At 54.4% G+C, this 20,651-nt stretch overlaps 3 protein-coding genes across 3 annotated transcripts; 1 reads left to right on the top strand and 2 right to left on the bottom strand.

The window, feature by feature from the left end:
• Window positions 1-1,275: 1,275 nt before the first annotated feature.
• On the bottom strand, window positions 1,276-11,413 carry COCCADRAFT_22283 (uncharacterized protein; the record flags this gene model as incomplete). Its single annotated transcript, XM_007709261.1, has 4 exons — window positions 1,276-5,409; window positions 5,499-5,803; window positions 6,283-7,191; window positions 7,273-11,413. The coding sequence occupies 4 exons, from the start codon at window positions 11,411-11,413 to the stop codon at window positions 1,276-1,278; spliced, it is 9,489 nt and encodes a 3,162-aa protein (XP_007707451.1).
• A 3,357-nt stretch (window positions 11,414-14,770) lies between these two features.
• COCCADRAFT_968 (uncharacterized protein) lies at window positions 14,771-15,946 on the bottom strand (the record flags this gene model as incomplete). The annotated part of the gene is made up of 1 exon (XM_007709232.1): window positions 14,771-15,946. One exon carries the CDS (start codon window positions 15,944-15,946, stop codon window positions 14,771-14,773), a length of 1,176 nt encoding a protein of 391 aa, XP_007707422.1.
• A 1,582-nt stretch (window positions 15,947-17,528) lies between these two features.
• On the top strand, window positions 17,529-20,643 carry COCCADRAFT_83619 (uncharacterized protein; the record flags this gene model as incomplete). Its single annotated transcript, XM_007709308.1, has 2 exons — window positions 17,529-17,764; window positions 17,814-20,643. 2 exons carry the CDS (start codon window positions 17,529-17,531, stop codon window positions 20,641-20,643), a joined length of 3,066 nt encoding a protein of 1,021 aa, XP_007707498.1.
• Window positions 20,644-20,651: the final 8 nt, after the last annotated feature.

Below are 20,651 nucleotides of genomic sequence, written 5' to 3'. Positions count from 1 at the left end.
ACCCACACCAACGACCCCGAGCATCCCCCTTCCCGCAAAAAACTCCAGAAAAGAAACAGCACAACAAGCACTACAAGCACCGCCTCCCACGCTCGTCCTTCCTCCTCCCTCCTCTTCCCCTCCCACACCACCGCTTTCTACCCCGACGAAGATGCCGCCCCCGCCCCCAGAGTACCTCGAAGCCGGAGCACCAGCCGCGCAAGCAACAGCGCCCTCTCACACTCGCATTCCCATTCCCATTCCCACTCCCAGTCACAGTCCCAACCAAATTACATCTCACGCTCAACCCGCACCTCCGACATCAGCATCTCAAACAATATCCTCAACCGCATCATCAACCCAGACCTCCTATCCCACGCTTCAGACTCCGATTCGTCGTACGAGCGCGGTGCAGATCGTCGCGAGGTGGATGAAGTGACAGAGGAGGGTCTAGCGTACCCGGGCTTGCTACTGGGTGAGGAGCGCAGGGTGCAGAGGGAGCGTGAGACGGATTTGCCGGATGGGGTGTATGAAGTTGTTCAGGGACGGGTGAGGCGGGTTAGTAGTGGTGGGAATGGGGTGGGGAGGCCGGAGAGTAGGGGGAGGTGGGTTGCTAGGGATGCGGGGAGGGCTTGGTGAGAGTTGAGCTGGAGGTTTTTTTTTCGGGTTTCTTTGTGGTAAATGGAGATGTCGTGGTTTTCTTATATGGATGAGTTTAGTGATACGCCGGTATGCTCTTCTCTTCCCTTTTAAACAGTTCATGGCTTTTTTTGCTCGTAGAGTATACATTCACTTATCCATTTCACACAAGCAAGCAAGCAAATCCCAAAGACCCCAAACAATTTTTCATAATCGACATAATTTGGCATTCCTATCATGAATATTCTCTTCCTTCGTCATCATCTTCTCAACGTTAAATACAAAGTTATACTGTATGTTGTGTCCTCTTGCGAGTCATCTCTGGTGATCTAAATATAAACGAAGAAAAGAAAAAGAAAAGAAGAAAGAAGTAGAAGGGGAAAAAAAGGAAACGGTACAAAGTACTATTACATATGTTCCGCCTTCCTCTCACACCGGACGCCAAACATCCCGTCCTAGACTCCTGCGATGAAGATAAAAAAACAGCAAACACCTGTTTGTAAATGATTATTCCTTTTCGGTCGCTAATAGAGAAAGCAAGATGCTGTAAACTCCCCCAACCGAATAACGCCTTTGACCCAGATTCGTAAAGGAATTTTTCTCATCTTATTCTTTGTCAGTGTGTCGTCGTTATCGTCTCAGTCTCATCAATGAGAACTAAGCAATCCTCTTCTTGAGCCCTCCAAACAGTCCCTTGAGACCGCTCGACTCTTCCTTCTTTCTTCTGTCACGGCGCTCATTCTCGCCTCTCTTTACACGTGGGCGGTCATCTCCGCGGTCGCGAGTTCGTGGCCGGTCGGCCTCGGGGCGACGACCAGAAGGGCGCTCCTTCTCAGTGACGGAGATGCGGCGTGCCTTGGGACGTTCTTCTGGCTTGGACATGCGCCGACTTCGACGACGTTCGCGTCGTTCCTCGTCCGAGTAAGAGGCTACGCCAACCACTGCAGCTGCATCCTCGATGATAGGTGATTCCGCATCATCGATTGCCTCATCGTCGAGGTCGTATTCAAAAGGTTTAGGTGGGGGCGGAGGAAGGTCAACAATTGGCGATGCAAAAGTAACTCCAAATTCCCTACCACCAGACACTTCGTGTTCTGGACGGCGCATATAACGCCGTTCTTCTTTCCACCTGTAGTACTCGGCCTCTTCTTCAGGTGATCCGAATTGGCGGCGCTGGTGTGAATAACGTCGACTACGATGTGCGCGTTCGCCTCGGTCTCGGCTCTCATTGTTGGATGAGATGTCCCTGCTCGGAGAACTCTCTGGCTCGAATTCTCTCCTTGGAACTTTGACGGGACCATCTAACGTGTTTGCACGCGCGCGGGTTGACCGGGTGGGTTTTAGTACAGGTGGAGCAGCTTCCGTCTTCGAGCGACCAAAGATACCTCCAAAAATACCACCACGCTTTCCACTTGGTGGAGTGTCTCGGATGCTCAGTCGTCTTCGTGGTGGTGCACTGCGTGGCGTCTCGTCAACGACAGGTGGTAGAGGAGGGGGTGGCAGTTGCTCATCATAGTCCTCTGCAGCACGTCGAGCAGTGTCGCGGGGTGGCTCGATGAGATCTTCTTGAAGCGCTGCTGCTAGTTTAGCTGCTTCCCGCTCCGCCCTCTTCTGTCGTCGAACTCTCTTGGCCTCTTCGTCATCACGTGCAGCCTGTTCCAATTTCTCCAGCTCCAAACGTTTCGCTTCCTTCTCGGCTTCGTGCCTTTGTCGTCTTTTTTCGTGTCGAATTCGTCGTTCCTCGTCTTCAATGGCCTGTCTTTTCTCTTCTTTAAGCCTTCGACGTTCCTCCTGAGCTCTGATGTATTCTTCCTCTGCTCGCTTTGCTGCACGGCGTCGTTCACGATGCTCCAGTTTTCTAGCTTCTTCTTCAGCTTTGAGCCGAGCAGCATCCGCAGCAGCAAGTCGTTCTTTTTCAGCCCTCCGAGCTTCACGTCGCCTGAGTTTCTCGGCTTCATCTTCCTTCTCCTCAACGGGGCGACGTTTAGGGTGTCTCTCGTCGCTCCTACTATCGCGGCGGTGGGGCCGATACTCTGGATAGGCTTTCTCTCTGTCGCTACTGCTACTGGTTCTCTCAGCCTCACGTAGTCTTTCCCTTCTCCGCTCAGCTTCGCGTTCGTTCATGCTGTCGCGACGCTTGGTCTTTGGCATACTGGAAGGGTCTGGTACAGCCATGATCGGGCGCTCCCTGTAACTAGCATCACTTTCACGCCTACGACTCGAGTGATGGTAGCCGTCACGATGAGCATGCGAGTGCCTCCGACGTGTCTTCTCGCGGACAGGAGGCTCCGCTGAAAGTTCATCGTCAATTGCGATGTCACGCTCTCTGTAATCATCAACAGGAATAGGCGGTGGTGGTCGAGTGGGACTTTGGCTGAAGTCGAAGGACCTGTCTACAGGGGCAATATTCTCCGTGGTTCCTTCATTGGCTACCCCCCCTACCAATACAACCGGGTCAATCTGTGGTTCAGGCTCTGGTTCGGGCTCCAGCTCTGGCTCTGGCTCTGCGGGCGGCTCGGGTGCTGGCTCCACCGGTGGTTCAGGCTCAGGCTCCACTGGTGGCTCGGGTTCTGGCTCCATTGGTGGCTCTGATATAACCTCCACTAGAGGTTCGGGTTCGAGTTCCACTGGGGACTCAGGCTCGGGATCCGCTGGTGGTTCTGGCCCAGGCTCCGCTGGCGGTTCAGATGCGGGCTCCGCCGGTGGCTCAGGCTCAGGCTCCACAGCTGGCTCGGGTTCTGGCTCCACAGCTGGCTCAGGCACAGGGTCTGGCTCAGCCTCTGGTTCTGGCACAGGTTCTGGCACCGCTTCTGGCTCTACCTCTGGTTCTGCCTCTGCTTCGATAGGCGCGGGTTCCTCGGCTTCTGGCTCGGGTGCCGGTGCAGGTTCTGGCTCCTCTGGTGGAGCAGGATCCTCTGCAAGTACAGACTCGGTTGCAGCCTCTGACTGTGATTCTTCTTCGACCTCTACCTCGGACACTGTGGGAGACTCTTCTTCTTCAGGCTCGGCTTCTGCTGGAATTTCGACTGGTTCAGCGATTGGTTCAGCTACTGATTCCGCGACCGATTCAGCGACCGATTCAGCAACTGGCTCAGCAACTGGTTCAACGACCGATTCAACGACAGGCTCAACGACCGATTCAGCGACAGGCTCATCGACTGGCTCATCGACTGGCTCATCGACTGGCTCATCGACTGGCTCATCGACTGGCTCATCGACTGGCTCATCGACTGGCTCTGCGACTGATTCCGCGACTGATTCCGCGACTGATTCCACAACCGATTCCACAACCGATTCCACAACCGATTCAGCAACTGGTTCAGCAACTGGTTCAACATCTGGCTGTGGAGTAGCGTCTTCAGCAGGAGGTGCTTGTTCCTCGACAACACTCTCTTCTACAGCTGACTCAGCCAGCTCAGACAGTACCTCTGAGGGTTCGTCTTCCGCCGCGTCAGCATCTTCCGTGGTTAGGGTGTCGTCTGCGGGCACTTCCTCTGCTTCGCCATCCTCCTCTACCGATACTTCACTTTCTCCCGATGCTATATCTGACCCGTCTGAAGGCGGCTCTGCTGTGCCGACTTCAGTTGGTGGTGCAGTCTCAACCTCCTCTGGTGCATCAGCCGGAGCTGGATCAGCATCTTCACTCTCCACAAGGCTATTCTCCACTAGGCTATCATCCACCAGGCTGTCATCCACCTGCTCCTTGAGAGCCTCGTCAGCATCGGCGGTTGCGTCGACTGTCGCAGCCTCTTCAGCGATTGGTACGGAAGTGTCGGGTTCCTGAGCCTCCTCCAGCTCTGCAACACTTGCAGAGCCTTCTTCCGGACCAGATGCATGAGATTCCACATCCGCGGCCGGCTCAATCACCTGGACTTCCGCTTCAGATGCAGCGGCATCAGCTCCTACCTCTGCATCTACAGTCGAGATAGTGTCATCCTCGGGTGCTTCAGCCGCAGCCTCTGGTTGCTCCTCGGCTTCGTCAGCTTCAGCCTCACTTCCAGACTCACTCGCTGAAGAGGAGCCATCCCAATCGTCATCTTCGGCGTCCTCAGCATCCTCTTCGGCGGCATCCTCGGCATCTTCTTCTGCCGGTTCAGGCGCATGTGTCGGCTCAGGCACATCTTTTGGCTCGGGCGCATTTTGTGACTCGGGCACTGTTGCATCCGCAGCAGGCTCTTCCTCAGCGCCTTCGGAGCCTTCTGAAGATACAATGGAGTCTCCTTCAGCAGGGCCATCGGCAACGCTTTTGGCAACACTTTCTGGGCCAACTTCAGAGCCTTGCGGGTCGGGATCCTCAGTTGGCAAAGGGTCCGCGGGTGGCTCATGGGTCGAACCGTCTTCTTCGATTCCAGATTGGCTCACGTCTTCCGCGATCCCGGATTCGCTTTCTTCAGGCCCGGCCGCTGCTGACACCTCTGAGCCTGAGCCATCGGGACCATCGTCGACGTCATCGTCATCCTGGGCTTGGTCCTCTAATGGTGCATCGGGCTTGTCAGCCGTTACAGGAGCCTTTTGCTCCAGGGCGGCATCTTGGACTTTGTCGTTCACATCATGTGCAGGTTCAGAGCTGGGTGTGTCATCATCAACCTGCGAGACATCGTCGGCAGGTGGTAGGGATGAAACTTCAGACCCAGACCAGTCGTCATCTTCAGACTCAGGTTCGCTTCCCGAGTCGGACTCTGGCTCTTCTGCTATCTTCTCTTGGTGTGCTGGGACTGCTGGGACTGCGTTGGCCTTCATGTCCACTTCGGGGGGATCAGACACCTCTAGAGAAGCTTGGCTGGTAGCGATCTGTTACTCATGAGCATGGACTCGCCAAGGTGCGTATGCTGAAGAGCATAGGAGGGTGAGATGATGTTTCATAAATTATTTTTACTTACCGCTTCGGATATCTCAGTGGCTGGTATATCTGGAGCAGGGCTAGTTTCGCTTTCTGCTACTCCTGAATCTGCTGCTATAACATCTTGGTCGGTGTGTTGCGGAGAGGAATCAGCAACGTGTGGCTCGTCAGGAGAGTGCTTAGGGAGGTCGTCTTGGATAGCGTGTTGATCACTTTGTGCTTGAACGCCAGCCTCTTCTGAGGCCGAATTTGGGCTCACTTCACTAGTAGCGTGAGCCGGGGTGATTGCGCATGACTCGTCCAGTGTGTCCTCGGCTATGGGTAGAAGATTGGCAGCGGTGTCGACTGTGTCGAGTTAGTGAGAGTGTCGGCGAGGGCGTCGTGCGTGCAGCAAAACGATTGCCGGCGGCGGTGGTTGGAGAAGGAAAGATGATGAGTGAAAAGCAGACGATGGACGGGCTTGTCGAGTGACGGGGATGTCGGGAGGCAAAGAACAGCCGGGCTGGCTAGCGCAAAGCAAAACGACGCATGGTGACTGTCGGCGAATGGCGCGTATGCATCGCAGCCCGACTTTGGATGGACGGTTTTGGGCACGTGACGATAAGCCAGACGGCATGGACAGAATGTGTGTTGGCAGTGTGGACCAAGCAAAAATTCTGGGGCGGCCAATGGCAGCTTCCCACATACAGCGCGCTAACCCGATGCGCTGCATGCAGGGCGCTATCGCGGAGCCGTGCAGGGCGGACACCAGCGGCGACAAGCAACAGGAGGTACATGCACACGACATAAAATATGTGAAAAGCAAACAGAGGGCGTTCACTTACCTATCGTCTCTCTCAACCTCGCCTCTCCCACGTCATCGGGCTTCCCCGACTCCACGGCCGCTTCGCTGGCCTCGGGAAGCATATTGCTTTGTGCCGATGTTCCCTCACCGACACCAGGGTCCAGAACAGGTGTAACCTCTAGTGCGCCCACAGCATCACCGCCCGGACTGCATTCTGGTGTTGCTTCTGCCTCGACACCGTTGCCATCGCCATGGCCTGCCCCATCACCGCCCACTGCTTCTTCCTGTTTGCCCTGCTCGCCAATAACCCTCCCAGCATCTACCTCCGTGACAGGAACCTCTGCCGATTCTGCTTCAATATCAACATCCGTGACATATGCTTGGTGTGTGCCAGTCGACCCTTCTTGTGTCATGACCTCTGCCTCTGGCACCGTCTTGTCCACAACGGGCACATCTTTGGCGACAATAGACTCTGTGACCTCGTCCGTGCAACCCGTGCTATCTTCCTGGAATGCAAACACGTCCACTGTCCCCGCCGGCTGCTGTGATTCTACATTATCCATGTCGTCACCCTTTGGCTCGATCGAGCTCCTCCCAGTACTAGGGCCATCGCCATCGTGATGTTCAGATGCATCCGTCTCGATCGCATCACACTGCGACGAGACATCATCCTTTTCCCAGTCGGAAATGTCTTGGTCAGATTCTTCACCATCCGAATCTCCATCGGCTATCCAATCACCGCCATCTCCATCGGCAATCCAATCATCGACAGATGAATCATCGTCGTCTGAACTTTCCTCAACAGGTATAGAGTCATCTTCATCTGCTGCAGCTATGGTATCGTGGCCGTCAGCGTCTTCGTTTGTGTCTTCGACGGTCGGGGCATCATCAGGCGAGGACGTATCGATAGTGTCTTGAGGAGCGTGAGGTTCGGAAGGTTGAGATTCAACTACTATATATCAACATCTGGACATGATGTGCATTCTATTTGGTGACGCAATTCTCCGCAAAGTGTAGGACGCATGCTTACCTACTGCATCCGTGCTCGCCTCTTCAGACCGCAACTTTACTTCCGCTTCATTTTCCTCACTTGACCATTGGGTTACAGGTGCAGCTTCACTTTCGCTTTCTACCGTAGCATCTGCGACACTAGTCTTTTCTTCTTCTGTCATGGGCGAAGCCTTGGGGGCAGGGATTTCCTTGGCCTCCGCAACAGTCGAAGCCTCTTCAGTAACAGGGGAGGCTTCTTTGGCGGGTGCTTCCTCAATCACAGTTGAAGGGCCTGTCTCCTCTACTGTGGAAGCCTCTTCAGCAGCGAGAGCCTCCTCGGTGACAGGAGCTTCCTCAGGGACAGCAGCCTTTTCGGTAGCAAGAACTTCCTCCGTTGCGGGGGCCTCCTCAGGAAAGCCCCCAGGCATAGGAGTCTCGTTAATGGCCGAATTATCCTCTGTAGCTAAGGTTTCTTCGGCAGGAGGAACTTCTTCGGTAGCAGGAGTGTCCTCGGTTGGAGCCTCCCGAACAACAGGTGCTTCAGTAACAGGCGCTTCTTCTGTAGCAGGCGCTTCTTCTATAGCAGGCGCTTCTTCCGTAGCAGGTGCTTCTTCAACAGTAGGGGCTTCCTCAACCGCAGGCGCTTCTTCAACCGCAGGCGCTTCTTCAACCGCAGGCGCTTCTTCAACAGCAAGAGTCTCTTCGGTGGCTGAAGTTTCCTCAGTGGCGGGAACCTCTACAACTGGAGCTTTAGCGGCGGGAACCTCTTCAGCGGCTGAAGTCCTCTCCGTAACAGGAGCTCCTTCATCGTCAGAGACATCTTCAACAGTGGCAATCTTTGAATTAGCAGGAGTTTCTTCGGTGGTTGAAGCTTCCTCAGTAACAAGGGCTTCTTCGGTGATGGGAGTTTCTTCAGTAGCGGTGGCTTCTTCGGTGGCTACAACTTCGGTGGCTGGAGCATCCTCAGTAACGGGAGCCTCTTCGACGGTAGGTGCTTCCTTAGCGACAGGGGCCTCTTCAGTGGCTGGGGCCTCTTCGGTAGTAGGGGCATCTTCGACAACTGGAGCTTCAGCAGGAGGGGTTTCGACAGCGGGGACTTCTTCAACAGAAGCTTCTTCGACAGCTGGAACTTCTTCAATAGTAGGTGCCTCTTCGACAGGAGCTTGCTCAGCAGCAGGAGCTACTTCGACAGCAGGAGCTTCCTCAGCGGCAGGAGCTTCATCAGCGGGGGCCTCCTCGATAGCTGGAGCCTCTTTGGTAGCCGGGGTCTCCTCGGTAGCAGTAACTTCAACAGTGGGTGCTTCTTCAGCAGCAGGGGCAGCAGGAGGTTCTTCAGTGACAGGGACGTCAACAGCGGGGGCTACTTCAACGGGAGCTTCCTCAGCGGCTGGAGTCTCTGCAGTAGCAGGTACTTCAGCAACAGTGGCTTCTTCAACAACGGGCGTCTCTTCAACAGCAGCTACATCTTCCGTGACAGCTGCCTCTTCGACAACGGGTGCCTCTTCGACAACTGGAGCTTCTTCAGTGACCGAGGCGTCCTTAATAGCATTAGCGGCGGCAGCAGTAGTAACAGCGGCGGCGGCAGCAGTAACAGCTGCAGCTGCGGCAGTAGCAGCAGTAGCGGCAGTAGCGGCGGCAGCGGCGGCGGCAGTGGCAGCGGCAGCGATAGCAGCATTAGCAGCAGCGGCTTCGGCCGATGCATCCTGAACAGAAACTCCTTCAACAACTGGGGCTGCTTCAATAGGAGCCTCTTTAGTAACTAGAGCCTCTTCGGTGGCAGGGCCTACTTCGACAGCTGAAGCCTCTTCAGTGACGGGAGCGTCTTCTGGAGGGGCTTCACTGGCAGGATTTTCTTCACTTGAAGGTGTCTCTTCAGCTGCAGGTACTTCTTCTGTCACAGCTTGGGGTGCTGTTTCCTCTTCTGCAGGTGCCTCGACAGGAGCAGTGGTTTCTTCAATAGCAGGAACCTCCTCAGTCACGGGAGTCTCATCAACAGCAGGTGCCTCTCCTGAAGCAGGTGCCTCTTCTGGAGCTGGCGCCTCTTCTGGGGCAGCAGCATCTGCTGGCGCACTTGGTGACTCCTCTACAGCTGGTGCTGGTTCCTCTGCAGGTGCCTCCTCTGCAGTAGCAGCAGGAGTTTCTTCAACAGCCGGCGCTTCCTCGTTGGCAGACGTCGCTTCAGTGGCAGAGCTCTCTTCGACCGCAGGAGGTGCATCCTCTGATGAAGGCTCTTCTTCAGTGACAGTCTTTTCTTCCGCAGCAGGTTGTTCTTCAACTGCTGCAGCGGCCTCTTCAGGGGCTGCTGATGTTGCGTCTGCCTCATCACCAGCGGTAGCGTCTTCGGCGGGCTTTGTGTCTTCGGCCGCGGCCTCTTGCGGTTCAGATGGTACTTCGACAGCGATCTCAGCTTCAGGCTCAGTAGTAGCAGTCTCGACCGCAGGAGCTTGGTCTGGCTCCGCGACTGGTTCTGCGGCTGGTTCTGGGACTGGCTCTGCAACTGGCTCTGCAGCTGGTTCTGGCTCTGGCTCTGGGGCTGGCTCTGCTGCTGCGGGCTCTTCCACTAGCTCCGGTGCTGGCTCGACCACCGGTTCCGGTGTTGGCTCCGGCGCTGGCTCCGGTGCCGGCTCGGAAGCGGGCTCACTAGCTACCTGGTCCTCTTCGCTGGTCGATTCACTGACTTCTGCTGATGGTTCTGGCGCCTGGTTTTCGTCTTTGTCAGTGGCTTCAATCGTTGACCCGTCTAGTGATGGAACGACTTCAGCGACAACAAATTCAACCGACACTAATGATGGCGCTTCAGGAACAGGCGGAGCGGGTTCGTCTGGTTGTGGTGGCTCCTCGGGTTCGGGTTCTTGAGCTTCTGCAGGAGGTGCTGCCGGTGCTGGTTCGCTTTCGATAGGAGGCTCTTCTGCGGCGGGCGGTGTTTCTACAGGCGCAGGGGCTACTTCTATCGGTTGAGGAGGTGGTGGAGGTGGTGGTAGTGGGGCAGGTTGGCTGACAATCGATCGCGCAACATCTGCCGCTGTCTCCTCGACGATGACGCTATCAGAAATAACCGATGAAGGAACAGATGGTACATAGATTGTCCCAGCATCACTTGAAGGCGGACTAGGATCATTGCTTCCTTTCCTGCTTCTGGATCTCTCTTCCTTGCTAGGCTTCAGCTTCTCGGACGACGAGGACGAGAAGAGCGAGCTCCTTCTTCGCCTTCGAATAAAGCCTTCTGGAGAAATGATTTTCCTCTTTTCCTCTTTTGGTGGGGGTGCAGAGGGAGTCGTCGATGACTTCTTAAGACGAACGAATGCGGTAGCTTTGACTCTAGTAAACCCAATTGGCTTCTTCTTCTTACCATCCTCTGTGGCGTCTGGGTCTTTTGTGTCAGAGGTAAAATGAACAAACTTGGTTGTAGGGGATTTGGGGGGCTCTTGAGCGGCCTGCTCGGACTCACCACTCTTCTCACTCCCCACAACTGATGCCGGAGGTGATGGGTGCACGCGTGCTGGTTCTGGTGGAGGTGGTGGAGGACTTGAATACTGAACGGGAGGTGCTGGTGCTGGTGGTGGAGGGGTTGAATATTGCACAGGGTATTGCACGGGGGGTGCTGGTGCTGGTACTGGCGCTGTCGCTGGTGGGCTTCTTTGAACCGCAATAGGGGCAACAGCTATTGGTGCTGGTGGAGGCGGCGGTAGTCCTGAAGGGTCATCTTTAACATATTTAGCTGCAATCCCTCCTGTCACATGGTCACTCTCACTACCTTGAAGAGCAGGTGCCTGGGCTGATAGATGTCCGGGGGCAGTCCCCTCGGGATTTGCCTGTACAGTGGCATCTGATGTTACTGGAGGTGATTCCAGTGGTGCAGCTGGGGAGTCTCCTGCATCTATGGTTGTCAATTGGTTCTGCTGATTATTATTGTTCTTGTTCTCCTCACCTGCCCCTTGGCTACCAATCGAATAAGACAATGTAGGGGGTGATGGCACTACACGGCGAAGAATTATCGGTGGTGGTGGTGCACTTTGTGCGGCATAATAGCTATGCGGTTGAGGTATGTTTGCTGTGGCGTAATAGCCCTGTGGTTGTGGTGGTGGACTTGGTGTGCCGTATATGTTCTGCACTGTGTTTGGTGCAGAGTTACCGTAGGGGTCCTCCCATTTTGAAATGGAGACCTGCTGGAATTGACGCATGATGGGTCAGACAGAGAGACACAAGGTGATGGTGGTTTTGAGGTCCGAAGATATGACAAGTGGTGCTACGTGCTAGTATATCTGACGTTTCCGTCGTTCCATTGCAGGCAATAATCAACAAAGGGATATGCAATGGGCACACACAACGTGGGGCGCAAAGATTGAGTGCGGAGAGGCGAATAAGAGATGGTGTCAGTCTAGGGGAAGTGCGGGTGGTGGATGAGCTATGTGCGTGGCTTCAATGGGCCAAAGCTGCGACGGTACACCTCGACCAGGCGGAGGAGAATTGCAGGACAGCTGTCACAAGACACGATGCGCGAGAGATCGCAAGAAGAAATCTCGCGCAGTGTGCGTACAATAGTTCGGCAAGCCTTGGGCGGTACTCCCGACTGCTCCCGCAGGCCTCACTGAGGGATGGCGAGCTTGGCCTGTAGGTCTCATTGGGCCACGTAGGGAATGACCGTTCGTTCAGAGAGAAAAGATTGGGAGACCGGAGGGTGGGCTCGGGCATCCGCAGTGATTCCGCCATTGGCCCGATGTAGGGTTCTAGGTGCAGCATGTGTCGCGAGCGATGAAGCGCGATGTAGCGTTGGTAGTCACTCTGGAGCGGCCAGAATCACGGCCACCGGAAAGCATGGGCGCGCGGGATAACGTCAGTCAACAAGGTGCACCCCGTACGAAAGCCTCGTCTGCCGACGAACCAAAATGCATGCCGATGCAGGGGGCGGCGTGAAGAGACCTGGCGACAATAGCAAAAATGAGAGGGTAGATGAGGTTGAGTGACGTGGCGAGGGGCCGGGGAGCAGGGAGTGCGCCACTAAGCCGCCGATTAGGTCGAGCCGACCCGACCGTCTCTGACTTCCATGGCCTTCTCTGCGACGTGGGACGATGAGAGGAGCAAGACGACCATGTGACCCACCCTCGAAGCCCCTGGCCGTGTACTCTACGTACTGCTGTGTACTTACAGCGAAGCAGTTGAACTGCAGTCGACTGGGCATCTTTGCGTGCCCATTGATGCCGCCCAAGCTCTAGACGTCTGGATCGTGATGCAATGGCCAGTCTCCCCTAGACCCCTCTAATCTACTCCTGCCGTGAGCAGTATTGACATGCATGGCGTCATCGCTTGCGCGATTATCCAGCGGCTATCGAGGTTGCAAAAAGAGGAGAAATATAGAGTGAGCGAGAAGATGCCAATGCCGCGGGCGAATCTGATGCCTGTACGTGTTCGCAGCTCAATGCTTCGTGCGACCATAGGGATAAATTGGGAGGCGACATGTGCTGTGTAAGCGAGGGATTGTCATCTTTACGGTAGAGTACTGCATGTCGTCCAAAGAGTGGGGGGCAAATATGAGCATCCGTCACGTGATGTCCTTATCTGTCAACATGCGCCAAGTGTGCTAGCAGTAAGCCTTAGAACTCAACATGATCAATTGGTGCAACGATTATCAAAAAAGGAAACCAAGACGACCTATTGTAAACTTTAATCACTATCTACAGGCGCCTGTGCTGCCCGAAAAAAAAACCTACGCACAAGTTGAGACCACGTTGCCATACTAGCCTGCAGTGATACCATCCCTACCGTGTTGTATAGTCATCCTCATCCTTTTGTTCTTTCTCTCCCAATCTGGTCTCTTCGGCTATATTCATCCTATTGGTCAATATATCCACTTCAAGCCTCCTTTCCCCTCCCTTCTTCTCCGCCGCAAATGGGATAATGCCCATCTTGTCCATCCATACCTTATTCTTCTGTCCAGCTTTCCTGCAGCGTAAGCACTTGCCTCTGTACCCCTCATGGTTCTTCCTCGGCCTGCACCTCAGTACAGGGTGCACATCCGAGCAAATCCAAGTCTTGGCGCCCAATGTTGCCTAAGTAGTAATATCTATGATTGGGGGAGTCTGAAGGAGGAGCGAGGGTGATGGTAGGAATATTTTGATTTGCGTTGTCTTGTTGAAGTGTGATTGCGTCGTGCGTTCCATCAGCGTAAAGATCATCATCATGATTTGAATTTGTCTAGACTCGTTCTCGTAAGCCGATGTTGTGGAGCAAGTTGCCAATCTTGGCCTATCTAGAAGCAGTTTCTAGAGGACTTTGTAGTATATTGATTGTGAATGTGAGATGGCTTCTAGTATGTTCCTACGTCTTTGTGTTGTCTAGAAGTGTCGTTTCTCTTGATCTTGTTGCTGTCGCAATATCTTTTGTCAAGCTCTTGCGCTCTTGCACTTCCTCTCCTGAAGCGGCGAATCCAAAAGCCACTCAAACAACTCCGACACATGGAATAAGGGGTATGCTGAGTTTTTCGAAAATGCATCGAGTTTTGAGTCCTCTGGAAGTGATCTTTCGAGCTCAAGTTCAGACTCAGTCTCTCTTGTCGGTACCATGGCCAGTTCTTGGGCTAGTAGCGGCACCTCCATTCCGATCACTCACTCCAAATCCGCGAAGGCGATGACTAAGGATAACATCCAGTCCGGCTTTTGAGCTGCTAATGTTGCTGACCAGAATTCGGCGTGTTCTTCTCCAAAGAAACGTTCAGGCTCTCATTTAGAGTCTTAGCCTAAGCGTCCGAACGCCACTGTAGATATAAATTTAGCTTAACTCCTTATTAGGGGAAGGGTGGTAGCTAGCGATTGTCTATATGAAGTGGATGATGGATTGTTACAGACTTAGAAATACTTGGGTGGGGGATTTGTATATATTCTTCCAACTACATGCCCTTTAGGATATATTTGGGTGGGCAGGCATAGAATGCTATGACCGTATCTCGAAAGATGCCGACATCGATTAGTACTTAGTGTAATGCATTGAGTTAAGAAACGGGAGAAGGGGAGGGGAGGGGGATATTAGTAATAACTAAAGAGAAGAGAAGAGAAATATTTTAGGGATAGGATGCTAAAGAATAGGATAAGAATAAATATATGAGTAAAGAGATAGAAAGGAGGCAGAACATAGCGCACTTGTATATACTAGAGCGTTATGCTCTACTTCGTATCCTTATTTTAATAATATATCGTTATACTACTGCCTTATAAAAACTATAGTTATTGTTTGTATCGTGAGCGATCAAGCATTGTGAAGCCCTCGAACGCCATTGGCGGACGTAGGTTAAATCCATGACTCAAGCAAGATCTGTTAATCTCGCTTTAAGTAGAATTGCAAATGCTTGCGGTATGATAGGAGAGGACTGTGTTCATTTACGGTATTAGACATTCTCCTCTCAGCCACACTTATAGTGAAGCAAGATAGGTGATGATTAGTTTTAAAAACGCATTCATTAGTAGATTGTTACTAAATTTAAATCCCTTCATGCTCGTAAATCATCACTCATATCCTTATAGGTATTGTCTGATTGGGTGCCATACTTACAGCACCACCCAATCAACAGCGACCAACCACTTCTCGTGGCCAACATCAATCTCCCACGTGGGTGCTCGTACACCAATCATGCTTCCAGTATTGACTTTAACACCTCCAGAGCCTCTCACACTGCCCTGACCAGCAAGGAGAATGTTCGTGTTGGTATCTTGGCCAGATATACTGGATACTGCCGAGGAATCATATATGCCTGGCTCTGTTTGGCCCCTCGCAAACACAACACCACCAGCATGGCATTCCAGTTCCTGCATGTCATGTTCACTCGCTGCGCCTCTGGATAAGCAACTTATCTTCACCCGCACCCTGACACCGTCGTCCTTGTCGCGTCCCAAAACTCCACCGATCCTTTCCTGCGCTGCAAACCCTGTATTCGCCGTCTCGATAATCCAGACGGAAACTGTGGAGGCAAGACCGCCAGGAACGTACTTTGCATGCTTGCGGGATGGGGAGAAGATTTCCGGTGGGGGTCTGGAAGCCTTGGGGGGAGAATTTGGTGATTCAGGGAGAATGAAATGAGGACGACTTGAAGGTGCTGAAGGTTTGGCCGCAACGGACGCAATGCTTGGGAACGGTGCAGGGGTGCGGGGCGGTGCTACCTTAAAACGGTGCGTTGTTGAGGACTCTAGTGGCTGCAAGGACGGAGAAGTGGGTGACGACCTGCGGCGCCGTTTGGTTCGCGTCGCTGGTTCAAAGAGCATTTCGTCATCCTCCTCGTTTTGTTCGTATTGCTTGAGTTCGTCGGACAGCATATCCTGGTCTTGGACGGAGGATATGACGCCAGATGCATGGACATGTTGATTGGCATCTTGTTGGCTTGATTGTGATGGCTCCTCTATGCTTTCCACTCGTTCGAGCTTTCTGCGTGGTCTTGGTAGCGGCGTGTGCTGTAACTGTGCATCATCATTTGGCTTGACGTCTGCTTCGCTGACCTTTGCAGTCTCCGCAGTAGGGTTCTTTTGTAGCGGTGCAACGACAAAGCGTTTCGCAGGCGTCAGCCTTTTGAATTGCAATTCTGTTGATCCTGCAGGCGTAGGTGTCCTTGCAGAAGCGGATGGAGGAACTGCAGTAGCATTACGTAGGCTCGAATGTGGTCTAGTCGACTTTTGCGCTGAATGCGGATTTGGAGCTAGGAATCGGTGCGGTGAGGGCGTATGTGTCGGCATCTTGACAGCGACATTGGAAGACAACAAAGCTTTGACTGCTATGGCACAGATGCGTGGCTGTTGCGTGTCGTGATTGAAAGCGTGATGTGTGGCGAGGGCTGTACATAGTGAGTGCAGGGAAGTCGCGAAACGCGGGGACGCGCTGTCACGGGAACAGACACGCTATGCCATTTCCGTGCCAAAGCAGTACTATGTAATTACTGGTCATCTGTGGGCGCCAAAACAAAAACACGCAACGTCTGCGGCAATGAATTGATGAGGCCCAACACAGTGGACTGGGTTGCGCTTAGAGATGGCCAAGAGATTCACATTCAATTCGCCTTGAGATTGTCCGGTAGCAATTTCGGCGGTGCGTAATGGTATGTACACAATCGACGACATCACTCTTGACATGTGACGAATAGGCGACTCGGTAAGAGCACGCATGTAGCCGCCCTCTGACAATATGTATGCATGCACCAGCCATCTCCTAGGACCGTATTCGAGGCCGCCCCGACGAGTGGAGTGATCTCATAGCTCGATTGGCGGGCGGGAGATCAACGGTATCCCTGGATTCGAGTCTGTCCCCGTAGAAACCAGCCGCACCATGGCCTCGACAATCAAGATAGCCTGGCCGAGCCGCGGCCAGACCTGGGAGAATTGCACCGCAGCAAAGCAACCAAGGCCTTTTTTCAGCGCGGAGAGTAGTACCGCCGATATGCAAATACTTGGAACGGACAACAGGGCATGGGTAGGCGTGACCTGCCGCATGCAGTGAGAAGCATGGCACGGCACAGGGTACAAGAAGGGTGAGGCGAAGGAAGCAGTAAGACGGACGGGCAGCAGGATGCGATACGAGGGAGTGCGTACCACTGCGAGGGCAGAGAGCAGTATACACCGGAACGGAAGTGCTGGGAGCCGGGTGCAGAGGCCTGATATGCCGGGCGTTCTATATTTCGCGGTCGCTTGGGGCGAAGAGGGGCGCTGATATGGTGTGACGGACAAGCGCGAACCAGCCACAGCATTTTGGGACGGCCAAAACGAGCATTTGCGATAGCGCGGCAGGGCGTTCGCAGGTCAAAACAAGGCTAAAGAAGAAACCTGATGGAGCTGCAAGGTACGCCCCCTAGTGATCTGACGGGGAAGATGACAAAGTGGGCGGTGGGCGCAGCAGGTGGCCCGGTGATTGGCGTGGAGCGCTCGGGGCTAAGCCGAAGCGGAGCTGAGAGAGGCTGGACATTCCCAGCCACAGCATGCGTAACATCGATTAGAACAACTGCAGTTCTGCCCTACTGCCCTACGCGTCGCCATTCCATTCTTGACCCACGTCCTCTGCCGCTGCACTGTCGCTCTTTTGCTTTTGCACCAGTAGCCACCCGCAGCCCAAAGCAGCCCGCTCATTTTGCTCCTCCCTCCTCCATCCCACCACTCTACTCTGCTCTGCCTGCAATTGCAGCGCATGTCCGCTTCCGGAGTCCCACTGCTACTACGCTGCCCAGGCGGCCTCACCACTCGTTGCTTCCAATCCCGCTCGACGCGCCTTCCCTCCTTCCCCAGCACAACATAGGCACACCAACAACACCAAAAAAATAACTGCCTCATCATGGCGAGCAAGGCGGCTCACACGCCCACTTTCGGCGGCGCCCACGCTGCCGGCATCTTTTCAGACATGACTGTCGACGGGCCGGTAATAGGCACCCTGGTAGTCATCATGGACCGCGCCAGAAATCTGCCAAACAAACGCACAATGGGAAAACAAGACCCGTACTGTGCAGCCCGTCTCGGAAAAGAGGCAAAGAAGACTCGGACAGACAAACGCGGAGGTCAGACTCCAAAATGGTGAGTCCATGGCACACTAACCCCAAAGCCCTACTTCTGACGTATGCAGGGACCAAGAACTACGCTTCACAGTTCACGACTCTCCAGACTACAACCGCCTCAAGGTCTCGGTATTCAATGACGACAAGAAGACGGAACTGATTGGCGAGGCCTGGGCAAATCTCCAATCCGTCATCACGCCTGGCGGTGGACAGAGCGACGAGTGGCTGGGCCTCAATTGCAAAGGAAAGTATGCCGGCGAGCTCCGCATGGAAATCACCTTCTACGATACCCGTCCCAAGGCAGAGAATGCTGTCCAGGAGAAGAAGCGAAGTTCAACCAGACCCGAGGGAAAGGCGACTGTTGGTGGAGCACGAGAGATGGCTCCGGTCAAGCGACGACCGCTGCCCACCGATCCAACAGGCGTAACACCATCACCCCTCCAGACACCAGAACACCGAGGACTGCGGGGAATGCGTGCTGGTCCTCGAGAATTAGGATCACCACGACACCAGCAACCGCTAAACGAAACACCGCCTTCTCATCGAAGCCAGCCAGATCCACCCAGTCGTAGGCCCGTGCCAGACTCATCCCCACTGCATCATGTGTCGGCATCGAGCCAGAACACGTCTCAACGCCATGCCCCCCAGCCTGCGTACACTACACCGCCCAACCCGCGATCATCTAACCAGAGGATACCTATGCCAAGAGAAGAGAGCTTCGACATGTCGTACGCAGCACCCAAACCGTACGAAGTGAAGCCTATCGACCCTCTGCCACAACATGTACGCAACCCAGGACCAAGGAAAATGTCACAAGATGATGCTCGGTCTCCCCGTAGTTATCAACAGCAGCAACATCCCGAGCCAGTCCACTCGCACTCGGCTCCGGCTGTCCCGACTCAGCACACCTATGAGCCCACAGCACATGAGCAGCAGATACAAGACCAGCAAAAACAGATTGAGTACTTGCAACAGCAACTGTTGCAACATCAGCAGCAGCCGCCACCGGCGCCGCCTGCGAGGGCCGAGCCACCACAGCAGCCTGCACCGTCTCATGTCCACGAGCAGTATCAGGATCCTGCTTACCAAGTCGCACCTTTGCGGAGCAGCCGCAGTCGGGAGTACGGCCAAGACCAGGCATCCCCTCAGAACCCGTACTACGGTCAGAGATTTATCGAAGCTCCCCCGCCGCAGGAGGAAAGCCCTACCCATCGAAGACGCAGTGCAATGCAGCCCATGGTTGAGGATGAAGACGATATGCCGCCACCACCGCCTATGCACAACCGCAACGCAAGTACACTTCCTCATGCCCACAGGGAAAGTCGCGACATGTATCAAGATGATACTCCGGCGCCGCTCAATTTCACACCACGAGCTCAAGAAGACTCTCGCCGGATCAGCTTCGATGATATGCCGCAGACGTACGAGCCTGTTGACTATGCGCCCCGTCAGCCTTCTGAACGAAGGTACACTCATCCCCGTGCGCAAACACAGCCAGTAAGCCGCCCGATATCTCAGGAGATAATGGTACCCTCTCCGCTGCGGCAGGAGCCCCTTCGACAAGAGCTTGTGAGGCAGGAGATTCCTGCATTGCCGTCTAGTCTTATCGCTGGGCTCAATCCCGCAAGACAAGAGATTGAAGCCCCAACATACGACAGACCTCCGTCCTACGAGCCTACGCCAAGGCTTCGTCACTATTCTGAGCCTGCCGAGTATCGAGCCATCACTCAGTTTGAAGCTCCTGTGCAGTCACAGGAACTGGTTCATCATTCAGCATATCACATGAACGATTACTACCCTCACGACCCCCCTGAGCAGCCTCGACAGAGATCTCCTCCAGTGTATGATCCCACGCCACTTATTAAACCCCGTGCCACGAGTCCAGGTGTGAGTCCGCGATACTCCCCGAATCCGGTCCCAGAACATCACTCCCCACATCCTGATATGAATCGCTACTCTCCCCACCCCGACATGGACCGCCACTCTCCAAACCCAGCTGCGGATCGCTCTTCTAGGATGCCTGCACGCAGTATGCCGACCCGCAAATCAGTGTCACCTCGTCCACCGCCTGCTGGAGAAGACTTTGGGGAGCGTAGATTGTCTGGGATAGCATTCAACCCTGATAGCTTCGACGTCTACAATCCTAGGATGTCCAAGTCGCCGATTCCTTCAGATGATGAGGCCGAACGACCAGGTAGCCGCATGGAGTACAACGACAAGGGCCAAATTGTCACCTTCAGTGGCCGGGTTGTTGATGCTTCCGACCATCTACCAGTTGATAACTGGGCTCCCGAACCTGTTCCTAAGGGCACTATCAAGGAGAAGCCAGCTCGCACCCGACCGCAGCTGAACGGTAGTCGTGACCTCGAGGCTGCGATGCAGCGCGAAGAGAGGTACCAACGCGATCGCGCTGAAAGGGAACGCCTCCGTCACGCAGCAAGCATGAACTTTGATAACAGCACAGCTCTTGTGCCTGCTAGACACGATTTCAACGACTACAATTCGCCTGTGAATGCCGGCGCACTTGTCCTCGCAAGCCAGCATCCTCCACAGACCGGCTCAATGGGACGCAACAGACTGCAGAAGCGTGACCCACAGCCCCGTCCCGTCTCTTCCTACGAATCATCTCACCAATACAACCTGCCGGACAGGCAAGCCCTCCGTGAGCGCGAGAACCCCAATACCTATGGTAGCCTTGGCTATGACCGCCATGGCACCCAGCGCCACAGCATCACTGCACCCCCTATTCCCGCCAAGGTGCCCCTCGACATGGGTGGCGCCGCCTATGGCTCTCAGAACGAAGACATGGCGCTCAGCCTTGAGCTTCAGAGCATCGACATCGGACCTGGTGCCGGACGCAGACCACGAGGTACGGCTAGACGACAGTATGGATTTTGATGGTATAC

Source organism: Bipolaris zeicola (genome assembly GCF_000523435.1).
Source record: "Bipolaris zeicola 26-R-13 unplaced genomic scaffold scaffold_7, whole genome shotgun sequence".
Taxonomy (NCBI): domain Eukaryota; kingdom Fungi; phylum Ascomycota; class Dothideomycetes; order Pleosporales; family Pleosporaceae; genus Bipolaris; species Bipolaris zeicola.
The sequence above is the reverse complement of the archived record's forward strand: the minus strand, read 5'-3'. Positions and strand labels throughout refer to the sequence as shown.